The sequence below is a fragment of the Pungitius pungitius genome, chromosome 16, assembly GCF_949316345.1.
Source record: "Pungitius pungitius chromosome 16, fPunPun2.1, whole genome shotgun sequence".
Taxonomy (NCBI): domain Eukaryota; kingdom Metazoa; phylum Chordata; class Actinopteri; order Perciformes; family Gasterosteidae; genus Pungitius; species Pungitius pungitius.
The window spans coordinates 15,212,039-15,233,310 of NC_084915.1; the positions used below are offsets into that span (position 1 = coordinate 15,212,039).

General features: G+C 41.6%; 2 protein-coding genes across 4 annotated transcripts; both read left to right on the forward strand.

The window, feature by feature from the left end:
• The first annotated feature begins 1,675 nt into the window (after positions 1-1,675).
• Positions 1,676-7,075, forward strand: mks1 (MKS transition zone complex subunit 1). 2 transcript variants are annotated; one of them, XM_037467685.2, is made up of 18 exons: positions 1,676-2,033; positions 2,385-2,506; positions 2,865-2,917; positions 3,044-3,211; positions 3,462-3,559; positions 3,812-3,940; positions 4,089-4,193; positions 4,375-4,483; positions 4,616-4,672; positions 4,814-4,856; positions 4,960-5,022; positions 5,116-5,186; positions 5,313-5,382; positions 5,508-5,615; positions 5,899-6,032; positions 6,132-6,214; positions 6,324-6,421; positions 6,690-7,075. In XM_037467685.2, exons 1-18 carry the CDS (start codon positions 1,957-1,959, stop codon positions 6,791-6,793), a joined length of 1,692 nt encoding a protein of 563 aa, XP_037323582.2. In that variant the 5' UTR covers positions 1,676-1,956; the 3' UTR covers positions 6,794-7,075. The 2 variants fall into 2 exon arrangements, with proteins under 2 accessions (XP_037323582.2, XP_037323580.2); XM_037467683.2 differs by having other exon boundaries at positions 1,678-2,033; positions 3,459-3,559; positions 6,690-7,074.
• A 1,194-nt stretch (positions 7,076-8,269) lies between these two features.
• Positions 8,270-21,131, forward strand: ap2b1 (adaptor related protein complex 2 subunit beta 1). Of its 2 annotated transcripts, XM_037467664.2 has the most exons (22): positions 8,270-8,406; positions 10,226-10,280; positions 10,383-10,488; positions 10,951-11,086; positions 11,274-11,519; positions 11,823-12,013; positions 12,310-12,531; positions 12,835-12,955; positions 13,126-13,221; positions 13,602-13,717; positions 13,943-14,108; positions 14,406-14,504; positions 14,701-14,960; positions 15,395-15,587; positions 15,946-15,987; positions 16,242-16,394; positions 16,905-17,050; positions 17,235-17,364; positions 17,613-17,697; positions 17,795-17,881; positions 18,478-18,632; positions 19,010-21,131. In XM_037467664.2, the coding sequence occupies exons 2-22, from the start codon at positions 10,244-10,246 to the stop codon at positions 19,082-19,084; spliced, it is 2,862 nt and encodes a 953-aa protein (XP_037323561.1). In that variant the 5' UTR covers positions 8,270-8,406; positions 10,226-10,243; the 3' UTR covers positions 19,085-21,131. The 2 variants fall into 2 exon arrangements, with proteins under 2 accessions (XP_037323561.1, XP_062414020.1); XM_062558036.1 differs by lacking the exon at positions 15,946-15,987.
• Positions 21,132-21,272: the final 141 nt, after the last annotated feature.

A 21,272-nucleotide genomic window follows, 5' to 3' on the forward strand; every position in this document is an offset into this window, starting at 1 on the left:
CGCTGGTGCTTTATTGTTTGTACCGTTATGTCAAAACCTGAGACCATAATATCCGCCTTATAACATACATCATGCCGACAAGTTAAAATAAATAAGAACAACCAGCCTACGATGTTGAGCGATATTGAGAAGACGTGCAAATTTAAAATATGAATTGAAGGGGCACACATGAAAGTCTTAGGGATATTCCTCACATATAGAGCCAGTGTAACGCTTTGGGAGGATCAGCTATGAATAATATAAGAATCCTTTAACTAAGGTTCATCCCAGCAGAAAATACACTTTGAATGTCGAATGACGGCCCATTTTGTCGTTTAGTTGGAAGGTTTTTCTGTCCACGTTGGTGTTGTGACTGTCAACTAACTGACAACCCTGTTTTTGTTGCTCATCTGTAGAAAGCTGCAACACCTCGGTGAAGGTCGTTGGCAAGAGAGGCAACAAGAGGAAGATCGCCGCTGCTGAGGGAGAACCCACAAAGAAGAGATAAAGACACACTAGAATAGATGCACAAAGAGACACACTAACTTATAGAGACACACTAACATATACACAAACACACAAAGACACACTAATATATACACACACATAGACACACACTAACTTATAGACACACATAGACACACTGATGAGTAAGTTTGTCCAAACATTTGACCGGTACTGTATTTTATTCATGTGTAATCCATATTCAACATGTTGACAGACGTAAATCTGCTCTTTTCATTTCACATTCTGATGATCTCACATTTCTTCTGTCTCTCTTCAGCCTGCAAGAACTCAACCACTCAGGAGGAGCACTTTGTCTTGATAAATAATAAAATATATATAATATATAATTGCATAATAAACACATGTTTGATGGATTTTGTTTGAACATTTTATGCCTGATTTTAAATGTTTAGTTATGTCATAGCCAGTAGCTTTCAGGCTTTAGGTTAATCAGTCTGTACATATATGTTGGGTACCAGCTCATGTAGGAATAAAAGGAAATAGGGCTAACAATACAAACTCATGAAACAAAATATTCTTACTATTATTTATTTACAATAACTACAATAACATTCATTATACTGCCCTCAACCTGCGTTTCCTCTTGACAGGAAGAGACAGCTAGCGAACACTTTTTCCTTCTGAGTAAAGATGATTTTTTTGTGTTTTAACTCTTTTCAACCTGTTACTCAAACTGAGATTGATCTATTCCCATTTTCTTTTGTAAAACCGGAGAAGACAAAACATAGAGGTACATAAATACCACGTAAGACAATGTGGCACAAAGGTAGCATGACAAGAAAGCCAGCATAGTTTAGATGCTACTGTTTAGCTGAGAATTCTCGTAACATCTACAAACATACATTCAACATATTTCAGAAATTGTCTAAACTGCATTTATACAACAACACAAAATATGTACTTACAAACGAATAATGTCCTAAGCTCGCGCGTGGAAGAATTTGAGGAAGGATTCAGCTTCGCGCCAAATCGGCGTGCTCTCTCTTTCCTGGTAACGTTAATGAGCCAAACCTGCGCGTCTTCCTCGTGCTGACTGTCTGCTAGGTGGCACAACCTACTACATTTAAGTTTAGAGAAGGCAGAACATTCATGATGATAATACTCATTATTATTATTATTATATCATCTTGAAATGAAATAAACGCCATGATGCTAGGGTGCGGTAGGTGGCGCAATGCACCTGAATCCGTTTTTAAGCTACCAATATTCAAAGAAGAAGAAGAGGCAGCAGCAGAAGAAGAAAAGGAAGAATTTAAAACCGTTGTTTTTGTCGTTTACTTTTGCAAACTTTGCGAGCAGTTAGCAACCTTGTGTGTGGTTGGTTGTACCAAAAGCACAAAAGAAAAAGAAACGTGAATTTTTGCTTCAACAAACATGCCAGCTTAGCAACCCACTGAGCTCAATTCAAACCAACAGCGTTTGAGTGTTTACTTGCTAAGCATTAGCTTAATGGCTGACATTTGGAACACGGATACCGGTGAAGCTGTGTATCGATCCCGGGATGCTATCAAGAACCTGAGAATACGGTGAGTAACGTTAGCTAACGGCAACGTCAACATTAGTCTACAAAACCTCCGGTGTGTCAATCTTCGTACTGGATGATCCTCGTTATGGAGTCGAAAGCGTCCGTGGTTGTCATAGTTACGACGGCGGATGAAAAAAGGAAGACAGTTGAGTCTTCCATTCCTCGCTTCAACAGCTGTTGTAAATATGACTACCACAGACGTCGTGAGACGCCAGGAATGACAGGGATAAACTGAAGGATGAAACTATTCTTTATGGCGAAATGTTTCTCCTTCCCATACTATAGAAACAATATATACTAAAGGTTTACATATAACACTGTATTCATCCCCCCCCTACCTCCCCTTATTAAGAGTGCGTGTTGAGAGGGTGACCTCCACCGCTGCCCTCTCTAAGCATCTGCAGCAGCAAGTTCTGTCCCAGCCAGACGGAGGAGCCATTGAACTGGAAACCCTCACCTCACATGGCCAGACAGGTACAAATATTTGTATTCTGGGAGAAAGACTGATGGTAAAACTGATGGTCAGTCTATTATTATTATTATAGATCCTAAGTAAACATTTGGATTCTCTGTATTTCCTTGCGTGACTTCCAAACTTCAAAATTAATAACAGACTTGTTGGTTTAATAGTCGTTCTAACTATTACTTATGGCAATTTGTTTTTCCGTTTTGGGAGAAAATGTGTCTCTAACTCAAAACACTGCATGACTTGCCTTGTTTGTATGAATGCAACAGATATTGTGTACAAGTCCTATGAAAACTTTCATACCTGTTTTTGTGTCCATGTTTCCTGTGCATAATTAACTCAACATTTCTGTTACTCTGTCACCAGATGATAATGAGGAGGAGTTGGTGGTGGCCTGGCAGGAGAAACTCTTCAGTCAGGTAGCACTTGAGCATTCAGTGTCCTTTGCGTATTGTTATGATAAAAAACAATTAAAGGGTTAAGTTATTCTAACTATTTTTAACCCGCGCCTCCTCACCTTCATGCCTCTGTGTCTGTGGTCCCAGTATGAGATGGAGCTGTTCCAGAACGAGTCAGCCTGCCAGACCCCTCTGGACCTTCAGTACCACACAGAAGTCAAGGCCCTGAACAAGGCCAAGGGCCGACGCAATCAGAGGATCTTCACATACACCGATCATGACCGCTACACCAGCTGCCTTGCACTCCAGCAACTGGTAGATTAAACTGTTACTCCAATGGCAACACAGTCATCCAGTAGTTTGCGTTACAATGTTGTAATTACAGACATTTTCCAAATATTTTTGAGGATATTTAACAAACTACTGACGTTGTTTGTCATAAGGTTAACTCGTTTTGACACCTCAAATTTTCTCACAGACAAGTCAGTCCAGGAGGATTCTACAATTATCGTCTGTAAAAATGTGGTTGTAAGTAGCTTATTTTTGTTTTTGATCCTGATAGCAGACTTCCAGTGACTTATTGAGCACAACCAAATCCAGCCCCACATTCCTGGCTGAAAGGATGGCCAGCGTGCGACACAGACGGCAAGACAGACGCACCATGTGAGTGAAGCTGACTTGTATAAACAAATTCACATCCCAGATGGTCTTGCATGTGGAAATGCATTTAGCATACTTTCAAACTGCACGTCTTTCTCACTTTGAAACTTTGAAGTATTTGTATCTCCAATGTACACATACAATTTCATTAAAAAGCATTTGTCCAAATGCTGCTTATTAATCCTCAAAGACAGTTCTTGTAATGTTTGATGTTTGTTAAAGTCATTTGATAGGATGGTCCGCTGTATTCCACAGGGATGGCAGTGTCCCGAAGTCAAAGATTGTCAACTGGGAGCCCACAGCGGAGTTTGTGAAGAGTAGTCATGTGGTGAACAATGCCATGCAGACCATGCATATCATGGGAGACTTAGCCCCCGCTGGAAGGTAAGACCTCCTTTCCATTCAGTCCACACTCGAGGGTTGTAACTTCTGCCCCTCGGCACGCATGCCGCTCAGGAATGACAGGTTTCATTAAGTCATCTGTGAATGTTGTGTGATTCAGCTGTGATTGTTTGTTCATTTGTTTTCTCAGGATGGGCCAGAAAGAGAATGAGTATTTGCTGGTAACCATAAAGACAGACTGCAATGGAACAGTTATCGTAAAACCTGACTTCAACAACGACAAAGAGCCCTACAGGCAAGTTGACTACGTGACATCAGACTGTTGGTGTCTGCGTTGATGATGGATACCAAATCAACGTCTTTTTAAAATAACATTGTGACCAGCTAGGCGATGGACATACATGTCATTAGAAAGGGATGCTTGTTTTTGACAAATTAAACATAAAACCTGTCCGCCGTGTGTTGTTGTTGTGCAGGATTGTAACAGCGGGGGACAAGAGGGAAGTTTGGCGCCTCACGGTTAAGAACATGTGCACCACCATGCAACCAGAGGAAAAGGAGAGGGAGCAAAACGTGTACAAAGACGTGAGTTCATCTCCATCATGAGTCCAGCAGAATTTAAGAGTTTACCTTTTAATGTTTGTGTTCATATCACGGATTATGGAGTCAAACAATTTGTCTTTTGATGTGGACACGCCCACTTTTCTCTGACTCCAGCTGTACGTACGTCACAAGGAGTACCTCAACAGTCTTGTTGGACAAGACTTTGAAATGGTAAGTTCGTCCGTCCACGGCCATATTCGCTCTAAAATGAAACCAACATTAACAATAGATCAACTAAAATTGAATTAATGAACACTTTTTATGGCGGTCTGTTTGGAAAAGGCTTTTCACTCACTGTTGACTCTCCCTTAGCCTCCTGTAGGGATTCTGCGGTACATGATGAATGGAGAGATAGGTGAGGATGATTGCTGCCATCACTACTGCATGTGTTTACAATACATATTTCTTAAAAGTCTGTCTTGGGCATTTGAATCTCCTCTTTGTTCTCTTTTACCTAGTCTCAGCCAAAGGCTTTGAATACGATAACTTATACATCCACTTCTTTATGGAACTACCAAACAGTAAGTCACACATGGTGTATGATAGCATTGACACTTAAGTGTGTTGAAACCTTTTTAGAATCAGTTAAACTAAATTCAAATATTTCATTTCAGATTGGTCCAGCTTGCCATTTCAGACTCTCTCAGGGGTAACGCAGACGTGCCGGACCAAAACATTAGGGAAGGTGTGTATATACACACACATATACATTTTTTATATTATATATATATATATAAACAGTATACATAAACAGTTTCAGGTCCTGCCAACTGAGATTTGTTCAACTCTTTAATGTTCTTTCTGCCAACAGGAAAATGTGGCTTTCTTCAGTTACCCCTTTAGCTTTGAGGCTTTTTACATGAGCGAAAAGGAAAGCGAGGGTGGGTATCAGCCATGGACCAATGTGTTTAAAAAATTTGGGTCATGCATTAGTTAGATGCGAGGGGTTTTGTTTTCACGTTAATGATTAGATTGGACTAATACGTGAGTTTCATCCTGGTTTCAGAGTCGATTCCTCAGTGGCCGGTGATTTACTTCAAGGTTCTTTCGTTGGACTCCTGGCAGCGCTTTCGTACAGAAGGCTATGGCTACCTGCTTTTTCCTGCCACGCCTGGTAAATATCCTTAATATCAGAAAATATAACAACGTACAACGTTGACAACAACGTAACCCAGAAATCTCAAATGACAATATAATATAATGAAAATATTTGCTTTTTGCTTCTGCTCTAATAACAAAGAACAATACTTTTTCACTTTGATGGAAAGCTTTGTGGTTTGACATTTAAACGCCGCCCTAATCACACATTTTCCCAGAAAACCAAGCATTCCCATGTTTTGAAAATCACCACTTCATCAAGTCTTTGGTCTTATTTTCTCACATTCCACGTGTGCCAGGAAAACAAACCATAACATGCCACACGTGGAGACCCCTTCAGTCGGGGACAGTCTCCGCACTGAGGCGCTTCTTTATCGGAGGTTCTCCAGAGCTTGAAGACCACAGCTATGTCAGAATACCAGGGACCTTCAAGGTAAGCCCAAACCTCTGTGGATGCTCTTGTACACTATAGGTATGCCGAAGAATGCCCATTTTTTCCATTCCATACTCAACACAACGAATACGTCTGTAGGGAGAGAGGCTGAGTCGCTTTGGCTTTTGCACTGAAACAACAGGAAGTGTCACCTTTAATCTGCACTGCATCCAGCAAGCCAGGCAAGTTCACCTTCATCATCGGTTTATGTTTGTGTCCATACTGTAATATTAAATATTTAACCGTCGCTGTATGCAGTGGTTTAGTGTGTCCTTATTGTTTGTGTTTCAGGGCATTTGTTGATGCCACCATGTTGAAGAAAAGGAGGCAGAAAGTTTTTGACCAGCTGGGAGGATTTAGTCAGCAAGGAGCTGTTTGCACCATCCTCGGTAAAGACTTTAACTCAAAAATTGCTTATAGGAATTTGTTTGAAGGCTTAGTTGTGTGAGAAATCAGTTCTTCAGGACCAGTGCACCCCAAATATTCTACAAATAGCAAGATGAACCAAAGCATTTTTGTTTTTAACCTACTTTGTGTATAATTAAAAAATGAATATTAGTAAGCAAAGATAATTTGTCTTCATCTGTTATCACTTTTCTTTCTTTTTTAACGGTGTGGTTTTACTATTTTCAATATATCTTTTTCTTTTTCTCCCAGAGGCCTTCCAGAGGGCCAGGAAAAAGATGCAAGAGGCTCGAGAAAGTCTTCCCAGAGACCTTGTACACACCACCTCCCAACTTCAGGTCGAATCCTCTGCATAGGTGTTTTAATGGTAGAACTGTCATTCCATCAAATACATAAAAACATCCAAATGAATTACATTTACTATGTAAGATTGTAAACACATTACCAGCAATAAACAGTTTCTGTTTAAAAAATGCCACATTCACTCCGATTGGACAATGATGTACTATTAGAAATTAATAGTGGCTTATTGCTATTTATTATTTGTAAATATGGATGTATTTTGTAACGAATAAGGAACAAAGCTAATATACCTACTAGGTTATCCTTATGAAAATCCCTATTTGAGTTTTAGTTCTAAATAAAATATTATTTTCAAATTGGATTGTAAATTTTGTATTGTTTATTTTAAACTTTAGGATCATATTCAAGGTAACAAATAACCAACAGGTATTTTTTTTGTCATAGCAACTCTTAGTCAAATGTCTTACTTTTTATATAAGTTATGTACTTAAGTACTACTTCACAATAGCCTAGTTTTTAAGCAACTTTGTACTTTTACACTACTTCTTAGAGGAAATGGCTATGCTTTTTAATTTATTACAATTTATTATAAACATAACTTTAGATACTCTGCAGATTCAGAATACTATTACAAATACAACCAATTGATATATGATTAAGTTAGCCATTAGTATATTAAGTAGTGAAAACTAGCCCCGCCTTTACCAGCTGCGACACTAGTAATGTCTACACATTAGTGCATCACATCACAAACTTGGAGGTGCCATTATTTTCAGATTTTCAGTTTAGCCTTATTGACCTTGACTTTTAGGCAAAGGCTCATTTCTCTCCCACATACCTCAAGAAAGTTGTACATGATTTTATGGTCAGACTTCCGTTATTGTATGTGGGCGTGGAACAGTCCTCTCGGCAGCTTGTACAAAGTGCAGCTCCTTGTCTTCTCACTGGGAAAAGGAAGCAGAACTACATATCACTCGCGCTGGCCTTCCTCATCTGGCTTCCTGTTTGTCTCTGGTTGATTTTACGATTGTATTGCTTGCATTTTCATTCTCCAGCTTGCGTGTCACACTCCCATTTCCCCGCTCCATCAGGTATTTGAAAAATTTCAACATTTCCATAACAGGGGTCAATTAATGCTATGCTCCCCAGAACCAGACACAAACAATCAGCATTTCAGCCATTGTGGTGGAATATCCTCAGCCCCGGAATAGCATAGTTAAATGAAATGGCCAATGTCGGTTTAAAAAACAAAAAAGGATGTAATAGACAGTTCCCTTTTGCAATAAACCTTCCAATTGCTACTCTCATTATTGTCATTTACGACATCATTTTGATCCCAACCAAGAAGCTCCGTTCGTGCTACGTTCACTGTTGTGGGCACTCGCCGTTCCCTTAACCAGCAATGTCTTAAATAAGTTGTGTTTGATTGTGTGTATATAAAGCCATCACTATTTACAAGTCCAGATCATATCATCTTGAATCATAGTCTTTTACAAAGCATTGGGTCAGTCGAATCAAAGGTTCGATTTAAGTGGGAAGTTTTCCCGTTTCCGATGACAGCGAACGTACCACCCCAGTCCCGAGTCTCCATCTTCCTCAACCTGGAAAAGGAAGGGTCCAAGCTGCGTCTCGCACTCCCATTTCCCGCTAACATAAACTCCATCAGGTATTTTAAATATTATAAGTTCAACATTTCCATAACTGCGTTGCAGTTTCTGTTCTTGTGTGTGTTTTTTTTCCGGCCGAGACACACATCACGTAGCTGCGTTAGCGTTGATAACACAGCTCTCTGTCAGCGAGCAGCCGTGCAAACTGGGCCGCTGGTGACTTTTTCTTTTTTCCGATGACATACTCAATGCTCGCAACGAAGCAAGTCACACCCGAATGGGGCAGAGTTTTGCCCGACGAAGCCGCTTTTTCGTGCTCGTAACGTTCGCTGACCGGCGTCGCTCGTCGCGCCAACCGTTGTAACTCCGACACTTAACGCTAGCAATTCAGCAAGCTAACGTTAGCCACAGTGAAACCGCTGTGCTTTGCATTGACTGTAACGTAAACGTTAGCCAACGTTAAACTATCTCGACGCAGAAGAGAGGTCAACCCCCGGTCCGTCGTTGTCACGCACAGAGCTTTGAGGGAAATGTCACAACGTATTTAAGGCTTGTTGTGAATTTCACAAGGTAATGGATGGAACTGACGTCAACTTAGCATTTAACGTTACTAGGCGAAGTCTATGGGATTTTAAAAGAGGTTAGCTGCCAGCTAAACTACGTTTTCAAGCTAACGTTAGCGTAGCGAAGACCCAGCTGTGATTTAAAATGACACATTACGTTAAATCCAAATTGTCATGCATTGACATTATGCCGATTTAAAACACTAGTGCGTATTTATTTATACGTTATTTTTGCCGAATTTCTAGAACGAATGTGTAAATATAAACATCTTTACACTAAATAGTATGTAAAACCTTACTGCAAAATCGATGGATTACAAAATAATTTGTCACTTGATTATATTGAATATGATGGCGTTTAATATCTTGCAATAAAATGTAATAGACGTATAAACAAGATGGGAATTAACGTTGCATTACACTTGAAATATGAACTGGCCTTCTGCAACTGCCACAAAGTTGGAAACACTTGCCTAAAATTTGATTGTGTGCTGCTAAAGCGTTACGGTTTGCCACCCAGGGACCCCTGATCCATCTCTGCAGAGCTCCACCGTCACTTGGCAATGTGCTTTACACCAATCCAATGAACCGCTTTGCATTGTAAATTGGGATTTAATTATTTTGTGCCTCCGCTCCATCGTGGAGATCCTTGTCATGAAGCTTCCAGTAAACGTGCTGGTGTTGGCTCCTGAGGTAGTTGTGAGCTCACTGTTGCAAACACGCTAACGCAATACCTAGGAGGGCAGAAATCTGACTTGTGGTAAAAGTGGTATCCTGTGAGTGCCACATTGAAATTCACTGCAGTAAAAAACTATTCTATGTTCGTTTTGGAGACGCTTCTATGCTTTGTGTTATGCACTTGGTTTAAGCATCATCACCCATTAATTGTGTCCAAATATGTCAGTCTTTACTTGGCTTACAAACCTATTTTGCTGCAATCAAATTGCGAGATAAACCAATACACAAGGAGAGATGCAGTGCAGATGCAGTCATTTTTAATGCACTGGAAATAGAAAAATATCAGTATTGTTGTCCTCTTTTTTTACTCAGTATACAAAAACAGCTGTATCCAATTTTAAACAAATACATACTATATATTAAAAAAATAATTTTAACCAAATTAGATCATGTTGGATGCAGTTAATTAACTAAATGATGTAGAGATACTATTTTTTTTATCACCACACTACTTAATCAAATACCAGATAAGCGAGAAAAAGAGACTTATGTGAACCTGTCAATTTGGGGAGGGATGAAATGAATCATTATTGCAGATTTCCCTGGTGACATAATGCCATGTGTTTCTTCTGTGCAGACGTAAAGGACCACAATCATGACGGACTCCAAATATTTCACGACGAACAAAAAAGGTGAGTAAGTGGTGCTGAAGTGGGCATCAGTCAGAAACCGTGTTATTTGACATCATTTTCCAACTGTGCTGCTGCCAACGCATGTTGTGATTTGTCTCACAGGGGAGATCTTTGAACTGAAGGCCGAGCTGAACAATGAGAAGAAGGAGAAGAGAAAAGAGGCAGTGAAAAAGGTCATTGCCGCCATGACTGTTGGCAAGGATGTCAGGTATTTGTTTAAACCTAAACTCTCCGATTTATGGCAACTGTCAAGCCTTTGTTGTATACCAAGCAAATCAGTTCAGACTTCAGTTGCTCATGTGTATTCACCACATACCTCTAGCATGAGTGAATCTTAAAGACGAGAAGAACTAGTGTAGCTAGAAGCATTCTGTAGAAAGAGGTGGTGGTAGAGTATTCTTAACGTTTACAAAAATGGTTTTGGTTTACGTTACTTGAACATGAACCTGCCTTTCATGGACTTTTAAATATCTTCAATGATGAATGTTACATGAGCATAATCACAATTGTAACAATAATCAGCATGCATGCAAATTGCATAAATTATTAGCATAAGCAGGTGGCAGTCTGGTACTCTACTTGGCATCCAGATTGTGCAACACTTCTGAAAGAGAAAACATGTAAACATATGATCAAGAGTCTGACTGAGGGCCTCTCGCTTCTTTGTCAGTTCTTTGTTTCCAGACGTGGTGAACTGCATGCAGACCGACAACCTGGAGCTGAAGAAGTTGGTCTACCTCTACTTGATGAACTACGCCAAGAGCCAACCTGACATGGCCATCATGGCCGTGAACAGCTTCGTCAAGGCAAGTCCCTAAATTCTTGTTTCTCTAACGGCATGTTCTGTTTGAGAGATAAATCCCGATACACAATCGATGCATTTAAGGTCTTAATATTTTTTGGACTTAGAAAATTGTAGAAATTCACTTTTGGCTCAAACCGCACATCTAATCTCATTAAAACCACAACTCTCTTTCTCGCTGTACCCTTCAGGACTGTGAAGATCCCAACCCTCTGATCCGAGCCCTGGCCGTCCGCACCATGGGCTGCATCCGGGTGGACAAGATCACCGAGTACCTGTGCGAGCCGCTGAGGAAATGCCTGAAGGACGAGGACCCGTACGTCAGGAAGACGGCGGCGGTTTGCGTGGCAAAACTGCATGACATCAACGCCCAGATGGTGGAGGACCAGGGCTTCCTGGACTCCCTGAGGGATCTCATTGCCGACTCAAACCCCATGGTAGGCTTAGGCTCTTTTTCACCGCAGCCTTAGCTGGTGACCTCTAGAGTTCCAACCGTGTTGTCTGCTCGTCAACACGACCAGTGGAAGAATAGCGTCAACTGAGTATTTGGAGCTTGTGATAAGTGGGGCTTACATGTGTTATAGTATCAGTTTTTTGCCGTTACGTTCTGTTACCTCCAATAAAAATATACATACAACACGGGGCCTGCCCAGACGGTTCACAGAAATGTTAAAGTCTTCCCGTGGTCTAAAGTTATGAAATCCAAATGGCATAACAACAAAAATACCTCCGTCCTTTAGGTCGTGGCCAACGCCGTCGCTGCCCTCTCTGAGATCAGCGAGTCTCACCCCAACAGCAACCTGCTGGACCTCAATCCCCAGAACATCAACAAGCTGCTGACGGCCCTCAACGAGTGCACCGAGTGGGGACAGATCTTCATCCTGGACTGCTTGTCCAACTACAACCCCAAGGATGAGCGCGAAGCCCAAAGGTAGCCATCCCTCAGGCTAACGTAGGACTGGTCGTCATATAGCGACTATTCATGATTTTAACAATTCTTACTTAAATTACTTAACTTAAACTTAAATATGTGTTTAATTCAGAATTCTAATGTGCTAGTGTCTTCTTAGCAAGCTTAGAAACTCCAAACTGTGTAACAGCAGACGTCGGATCAGAATAAACACTGCGGCACTCTCCTTTTTTCATAGTTGATTCAAATCAACGTCCTCCCCGCCCCCCATTCCCCTGATTGTCGCTCACCGCTTTCTCCGTGCTTCCCTCTCAAAGCATCTGTGAGCGCGTCACTCCCCGGCTTTCCCACGCAAACTCGGCAGTGGTCCTGTCAGCTGTCAAGGTGCTGATGAAGTTCCTGGAGTTGCTGCCCAAGGACTCTGATTACTACAACACCCTGCTGAAGAAGTTATCCCCACCGCTGGTCACCTTGCTCTCTGGAGAGCCTGAGGTCCAGTACGTGGCTCTGAGGAACATCAACCTCATTGTTCAGAAAAGGTACGTGATCACGAGCGTGCACATTCTTTTCTTTTCTGCCGTATTTTTCATTTGCATGTTGTTCATTTGTCGCGCCCCTGGATTATAGCGAGCTTGTAGGGGCTTCATTCAAAAGGAACATCTGATCTTGTGAATGTGTAAAATCTAGCCATTAAATTGAAATACATCCCTTTTTTTCAGATGTAATTTTGACAAAGAAAAAACATTGTCATGTATTGAGGGCAATTTCCCCAAATTCCACTTGTTTGTTTTGCATGACGGTTTCCCACAGTCCAATGTGTAACATTTGTGCCTTGCGTGCAGACCTGAGATCCTGAAGCAGGAGATCAAGGTGTTCTTTGTCAAGTACAACGACCCTATCTACGTGAAACTGGAGAAGCTAGACATCATGATCCGTTTGGCCTCTCAGGCCAACATCGCTCAGGTAACCTTTATATGAAACAACATGGAAGCTTTGTGGGAGGGATAAACTTGATACTGAGTATTCAAATTGGAACGAAACCAATCAAATTTAACCACAACTAAAAAAAGCTTTTAGATATGTGTGGCGTACTCTGACGGTATATTACACTTTTAAACTCTTGACACCTCCAGGTGCTGGCTGAACTGAAGGAATACGCCACCGAGGTGGACGTTGACTTTGTGCGTAAGGCTGTTCGAGCCATCGGACGCTGTGCAATCAAAGTGGAGGTAAGAAATGCTTCTTGTGTGCATCACAGCACAATAATCTGAACTCACTTCAGAATTGTTAACAGGGCATTGTGACATTAGTAATATCATAATATCAGAGATTAAAATTATAATTCATTTGTCTCCCTGATGTGGATACTTTTCCTTATGTGTGTTTATTAAACAGTTGATTTGGGGTTACAAATGAACATAAATCATGGCTTTAAAGCTGTTTCAACTATGAATATTTATCACATGTTTTTAGCTCCAACTTTTCATAAAGGACTTCACATGATTGATAGTAATTTCTCCCAACTCTTCTCTTTAGCATGCATTAATACTTCTGTGTCCCGAGTTGACCGTTTCCTTCTAAGTCACGGTGACACGGTTTCTCTCTGCAGCAATCAGCTGAGCGCTGTGTCAGCACCCTGCTGGACCTCATCCAGACAAAGGTGAACTACGTGGTTCAGGAGGCTATCGTGGTCATCAGGGATATCTTTCGCAAGTACCCCAACAAGTATGTTCCCCACTGTACCCCTGAGAACAACTGCACACAATGAGTCCTCCACACAAACTGAAGTTAGTTAAAGTCGTCCAGTCATTCACAAGCTGGACTAATCGATAATTTAATGCGATCTGGTTAATGTCACGTATCATTAACGTTTTGAGCAGCAGAAACCGATGACAGTACATCTGTACCCTAAAGTTTAATTCTCACCATTGAAATGCTGCTTTTCTCCAGGTATGAGAGCATCATTGCTACGCTGTGTGAGAATCTGGACTCCCTGGATGAGCCGGACGCTCGAGCCGCCATGATCTGGATTGTTGGCGAGTACGCCGAGCGGATCGATAACGCCGATGAATTGCTGGAGAGCTTCCTCGAGGGCTTCCACGACGAGAGCACCCAGGTGGGTCCATTCATTTCACTTGAGAGGGATTCAGCCCAGTTGAGTTTGGACATTGTTTCCATAACTTGTGATAATCTTGTTCTCATTGACAAGCCAGAAGTTTAGCCAGATAATTGAAACCATTTTATGAGCGAGCGTACCCAATACAAGTAATGAGTCTAATGATAATGGATGACGCTTGATCATAGTATAATCATTATCATTCATTCTCCCACCGGGTGGATGAGGAAGGGGACTCTGGGAGGCATTGAACCTTGAAGATAACAGTAAAATATCTGTGTGTGCTTTGATGAACAGGTTCAGCTCACTCTGCTGACCGCCATCGTCAAGCTGTTCCTTAAGAAGCCGTCGGAGACTCAGGAGTTGGTGCAGCAGGTCCTGAGCCTGGCCACACAGGTGAGCATCGTCATTTATCCGGGGGAAGTGCAGGTCGACGGCAGTTTGATGATTTGCTAAATTACTGCCGGATCTTGTTTTTTGTGCTCTCTGAGCTTTATTCTTTTCGTGGCTCATGGTCTGATGACTTGATCAAAATATCATTCATTAAAACATTTTTTCCGGCACACGCATTGAATTCTCCGCTCATCCGCAGGACTCCGACAACCCCGACCTGCGTGACAGGGGCTACATTTATTGGCGCCTGTTGTCCACCGACCCGGTTACCGCCAAGGAGGTGGTGTTGTCCGAGAAGCCCTTGATCTCTGAGGAGACCGACCTGATTGAGCCCACCCTACTGGATGAGCTCATCTGCCACATTGGCTCCCTGGCGTCCGTCTACCACAAACCGCCCAGCGCCTTCGTGGAGGGCAGCCACGGAGTCCACCGGAAACACCTTCCTGTGCAGCACAGCAGGTCATTTGATTTTTTTTTTATTTGATGTCGTCAGCTTTCTCCTTATTAATGTCATGCTGGCCTTTTACAGATGTTGCACTTGACACGGAAGGTGAATGTGTTCTTGAATAATAAGAAATCGAAGTGAACAAATTGTGCTTGTATTTCATTTAGCAAATTGTAAATATATAATAAATATGAGCATCTTTTTATTAAAAATATAAAGCTGGACATCTGTACGTTAAAGAACTTTGAATAGGTCAAGATAGAAGTGTCAGTTTAAAATCAAGATACCATAAAATAGACACTTTAAAGTTGTATCCCTAAATGTCTTTATAATATTAAACTCCCGCTGCAGGACTAATATGGATTATTTTATCTTAATTTATTAGTAACGCATGTCATACCATTGACTTCCTGTCGCTTACCTGTACTTCTGTGTCCTCCCATGACAGCATTGACACTGGTGAGAGCCCAGTGAGCAGCGGGCCAGCAGCTGCCATGGACCAGCCAAGCGTGATCCCCAGCCAGGGGGACCTGCTGGGTGACCTGCTCAACCTGGACCTGGGCCCCCCGGTCAATGTGCCCCAGATCTCCTCCATGCAGATGGGGGCCGTAGACCTTCTGGGAGGAGGCCTGGACAGTTTGGTGAGCTTGAACACACACATTTTGCTTTCAAATTTGAGTTAGAAAAAAAAAAAGTTTAAATTAGTTAGTCCAGAATAAATTAGTTCTAAAGCCTCTGCGTGTTTTCCTTTGTTGTTGGTCACTTTTTTAACTTCTTCTAGCCGCTGGACTAACTGGGCTCTTTTCAGATATTTATAGGCTTATTTTAACGTCTAACATGCCGTGCAGACTTGCTACCTTCCCAGAAAAGTTAGCGGCTCCACTTGGGTTGGGGATGGGTTGCGGTTGCTAAGAAAGTCTCTGTCTCTTTCTTTGTTTGTGTGTTTGGTCGGTCTGATGTTTGGATGCTGTCTTTGGGGGCCTCTCTTCTCTCCTGTAGCTGGGGGGTGACCTGGGCGGAGGTGTTGGGGGAAGTCCTGCAGTAAGTCAAGCCCTTTTGTTTGGCAGTCTGCATGTCTGCATGCTGCATGCTTGCTGAATTCAGCACACCACACGTCTTTAGATGTTTACTCTGCTGTTTCCTCTGTATAGATAAAATGCCTGGAATATGTTATTTTCTATATATTTTTGGTCTATGCTTTTATTTGTAGGTGTATTGCAAAATGGTCAAGTGATGCTTTCCAAAATTATAGTTTTGTAGATTGTGTATTTTGTGTTTTTTTTGTGTGGTTTTAGGTGGGACAAAACTTCATCCCCTCATCTGTTCCCAGTACTTTTGCTCCGTCCCCTACACCAGCTCCACAAGCGGTCAGCAGTGGCCTTAGCGACTTGTTTGAGCTTTCCACAGGCATGGCCATCACCACAGGAGGTCACACAGCCCCAAAATCAGTGAGTTCACGCCACTTCAGTATCATCTTGTGATGGATAACACACATTCAAGTCAATCACAGTTGTATAGCTGTCAATAAAATAGAAATCAGTGTGAGACATTATCAATCCACTTTAAATACAACACGCCACTTCAGTCGTCAACTTGGGTCAACTTGCACATTTTTCTTTTTGCAAACGTCTGCTGTTAACGGGTCTGTTTGTGTCCTATCATTGACTAGACCTTACATATATATTGTGAGTAGTGGGTTTGCTATGGCAACACATCTGTTAATTCCAGCTTGTTATAATATTGTGAACATCAAATCAGCTGCCAGTTCCATGTAAAATCTGGCATTACTTGAATTTGAATTATTGCGCAACGTTTTGTTCCCCATGTTGCAGAAAAGCCATCATACTGAAAGAGCATTTAAAAATGCAGAGTAGTCGACGCAATCAAGTGTAGCGGGAGTTTACCAAGCTTTTTGAATGTACTATCTGTAGAAGTAATTACCCTGTTTTTTTTACCAGATTTGGCTGCCTGCAGTGAAGGCCAAGGGTCTGGAGATCTCTGGAACCTTCTCTCGCCGCCAGGGCCACATGTACATGGACATGACCTTCACCAACAAGGCCCTGCAGCACATGACCGACTTCGCTGTCCAGTTCAACAAGAACAGGTCGGTGGGAGGGGCCACAGAAAACGTTGTGTACCGCAATATTACTGCAATCGAACAGTGTTTTTCAGCAGAGCTGGTGTATTAGACTGCATTAACTTCTAAGTTTGTGTACCACATAAATTAGCTGAAAACAGGTGGTGATTGTTATTGATGGTTGTGATTTTTGATAATGTCATGCATGCAGCTTCGGGATGATCCCCACCAGTCCTCTGCCCGTTCACACTCCGCTGATGCCCAGTCAGACCATTGAGGTCTCTTTGCCTATTAACACCATTGGGCCGGTCATGAAGATGGACCCACTCAATAACCTCCAGGTATGTAAGCCATCAATCGCCATTTAAACAGCAGTGCAACACACTCAAAAGGCGCAGGGCAGCATTTTCAGTTTATTGCCCCACTCACCAAGCTGTTTCCTTTTTGACTGACCGCACTTCTTCTTTTTTTTCGTGCTCAAATTATTTTTGAGCACAATGTGTGTTTTCTTTATCGGGGAATCTGCGATAAATGTCTTGTTATCCCCAGAATATCTAACATCAAACCTATTTTGTTAACTTGTTCCCAGGTGGCTGTGAAGAACAACATTGATGTCTTCTACTTCAGTGTTCTCATCCCTCTCAACATATTCTTTGTCGAGGATGGGAAAATGGGTATGATTGTTAATAACAACTTTATAAAACATCATCAAATCTATATCTACACCACAAACAACGTTACTCATTTTGACAACCGTTGTTCTTCCCTCAGAGCGACAGGTGTTCCTGGCTACCTGGAAAGACATCCCCAATGAGAATGAGCTACAGTATCAGATAAAGGAATGCCACCTCAACGCAGGTAGGAGTTTTAACAATGTTTCTAAAGTTATTAAACTGAATAGTTCAATCAGGATCTTGATAATGCCACACCTGGCAGGTGAATGGATGAGCTCAGGAAAGGACAAATGCTCACTAACAAGGATTAAACAACTTTGTGAACAACACTTAAACAGAAATAACCTTTTATTGTGCTTAGAAAAAAATCATCAAATGGCCACAACTCTCGACACCTCAGCGGTACCTCACCTCTCTCTCTGTTTTCTTTCTCCACCCACATGACTATCGCAGAAAACCTCCTCTTCCTCTGTAGCCGAAGGACTCTTCCAACTCGCTCATAATTGTGCCACCGTTAGCCGGATGGGGGCGGTTCTTAGCACGGCGCGGTGTTGTAGAGACCTGGTCAGGTTTACTGAAATCCAAAGGGTGCAGGTCATAGTTCGCAAAAGATCCATCCCGTCAATTCCTCTCTAAACCCTTAGCGAGTTAGCGCGTGTGAACATTAGTGTTAGTGCCCATAGTGATCACAGTTCCAGTAGTGCTTACAGCTAGGTGTGCGTTTGTTCAGTAATTCGGGTGTGTGGTTCACTACTTTGACATTGATTCTGATTCTTGCAGACACAGTATCGGGCAAGCTGCAGGGTAACAACATCTTCACCATCGCCAAGAGGAACGTAGAAGGCCAGGACATGCTCTACCAGTCCCTCAAGTTAACCAACGGCATCTGGATCTTGGCTGAGCTCCGCATTCAGCCCGGCAACCCCAACTATACGGTAGAGTTCAGCTTTTTGAACATTTATTCAATAGAATGTGTATTAATTAGTCAATGATTTTTTTTTAATAAAATGGCAGAGTAGAAAAAAAGTATATTTCTACTTCCCTCTTTTAGCCATCTACTCAATTGTTTCTACACAACACGCAGAGAATAGATGATCATCCAGAACAGTGATTTGTTTTTATTGGGTTTATTATCTATCTTTAAACCTTCTTAGACAATTTTTTGTTGGGACTTTTGGTTCAGCCCGCTAATTTTCTCAACTGCAAATTAAGTTTATTTATGACCGATTTGATGAGGCTCTTAGAACAACATCTTGATCATATTTGAAAGGTTAGTGGGTGGTTTCTCTTATTGTTCTGTCTCTTTCCACAGCTGTCTCTCAAGTGTCGGGCCCCTGAGGTTTCTCAGTACGTCTACCAGACGTACGACTCAGTGCTGAAGACCTGAGCCGCTTTAACACAAAGCGGCTCTGCTTCGTCCTGATGACAAATTGCAGTGTTTTATCATTTTCTGCCATTTGCAGCTAACTGCCAAAACAACGGAACCCAAACAGTAAATAAATAATGGAGACTAAATAGATTGGGTTTTCCTCTGAAGTGATCAACAATCTCAGCTAAACTAAAGCGGGTGTGCGTGGTACTGAAGTGGAGCAGGACAGACGCTGTGGATGTTTCCTTTATTTTGGCAGTTGAAAGCATTATTAAATCCCCCTCTCAAGTCCCCATTTCTATTTTTACCTCCCAGAGAAAACATGTCTACCATTCCATCCTTAACTTAGTGTCGTAATGTCGTGAAGATGTGACTGATGATGAAAATGTCACGAGTAGGAACAAAAGGTTTTCCATGAAGCTCCCTTTCTTTCTCACATTCCTTTTGGATTTGCTTTATTTTTTTATATTGACTTGGCTTCAGTCGCACCTACAGAATAATGCCAGTGTTGCTTTGTTCCTATATCCATAACTTGACACTCTTACACAGTGTATGGTAGAAACCCACAATGTGATACTAACGTCTGACCCACAGCGAGTTTCCCTCCTGAAGGTCCCAGCTCACAATAACATGCTTAAACATTATATATACATCACATGTATACTCCTGTTTTTCCTTTCTTGACTTTAAGCACGCGTTACTGCTTCTTGTATTTAATGTGATTACTTAAAATTTGTGCAGCGTTTAGATATTAACGGCTTCTTGCACCATAAATATGAAACTTGTGCAGAAATTGAAAAACTTGACATTCCAACAGAAAAAGGTCCTGTAAAGGTCTTTTTTCCAAACATCGTTCCATCTGCCTCTAGCACTGTTTTAACAAATCACCCTTTTCACCTCAACTGCACACAGTCTTCTGAAGATTTAGATATCATTTTTAATCAATTGTGTTTGTTTTATGTTTTAATAGTTCAATTTTAAAAGCTAGAAAAACACAGATTGTCACATGAAGCAACATCAATGGAGTTGTTCTGACGTCATAAAGGACATTTGTGCTCCATTGTAACGTCATGTTAAAACAAAGACTGCAGCGAGCTGTCTGCAGACTGTTTGTGTCGAGGAACACAAACCCTCAGTGGAGCATCTGACTGAAAATAACCCACAGAGCAGCGGGTTTTAAATTAAACACAAACACGCTCTTGTTTTAAAAACACATTCTTTTGTTCATTTCACACGTAACTGTTGATCGGCCCCCGTTTACTACACATAGTTGTTTACGGCGTTGTGCACCTACATTGTCATTCCTATTTATTGTGTATCTACCTCTGTGTGTTTCCTTTTTAACGGGCTTCATTGTTGCCGTGGGTTAAATTCTGCAATGTGCGTTCTATGTTTTCACCTTTCTTTTTGATGCCAGTGTTTTAGTTACCTTAACTCTATTGTTGTTGAGCCAGTGTAAACCTGGGGCAGCCCAACCAATCTCCCAAGACCAAGCTGATGATGCAAAACAAACGACCACGCTTATGTTTGAATGACCTCGTGTCAATATAATCCTCCGATGTTGGCTTTGTGTGTGTGTGTGTGTGTGTGTGTGTGTGCTAATTAAACAGATGCGCTAAGGCCAGGAGTTAGAGTGTAGTCAAGTGATGGTGTAGTTTGTGTAGCAAATACATTTCAATGTTTCGGTGTCACCCTAGAAAAGGAAAGTACACCTGGCCTCTTATGTATTCAACCGAAAAGATGTTTTTGTGTTGGTGAGACTATTTTCCTACATGTTTTCAAATGTGCCTGCATGAGAGCCCATTGTCAGTTTTATTCTTTTTCACTTAAGCTGTGGCTTTGCTCCCTTAAAAATCTAATCCCCCCAACATGTTTTAGATCATACGTTTTCAAGCAGCGCTGTCTCTAGCACTCCCACACATGGAAGTATATATCCGAATCATTCGCCAGCAACACAAAATGTATGGCGAGAGCAACGTGACGTCATCGCTGTAACCCTGCTGTAAATTATTTGTCAGTCACAGTACCACCTCTTATGTCATTAAAATGCCAAACTCATGCTGCATCACTGTGTCGACTGTGTGTGAGGACCAGTGGGTGGGCCGGATAACATGAGTTTAAATCTGTTGATACATTACCAAAGAATTATGCTAAATGAAGTGCACGCAAAAACGTTTATTCCCCTCGGAGGACGGTCATGTCAGCT

Excerpts from the sequence above, each read along its gene's own strand:
- ap2b1 (XM_037467664.2), top strand. The coding sequence starts at position 10,244 with ATGACGGACTCCAAATATTTCACGACGAACAAAAAAG. Across the intron at positions 13,718-13,942 it reads TTTCGCAAGTACCCCAACAA|GTATGAGAGCATCATTGCTA; the intron begins GTATGTTCCCCA and ends GCTTTTCTCCAG. Across the intron at positions 14,505-14,700 it reads TCCTGAGCCTGGCCACACAG|GACTCCGACAACCCCGACCT; the intron begins GTGAGCATCGTC and ends GCTCATCCGCAG.
- mks1 (XM_037467683.2), top strand. The coding sequence starts at position 1,957 with ATGGCTGACATTTGGAACACGGATACCGGTGAAGCTGTGTATCGATCC. Across the intron at positions 2,034-2,384 it reads ATCAAGAACCTGAGAATACG|AGTGCGTGTTGAGAGGGTGA; the intron begins GTGAGTAACGTT and ends CCCCTTATTAAG. Across the intron at positions 4,673-4,813 it reads TTGGACAAGACTTTGAAATG|CCTCCTGTAGGGATTCTGCG; the intron begins GTAAGTTCGTCC and ends ACTCTCCCTTAG.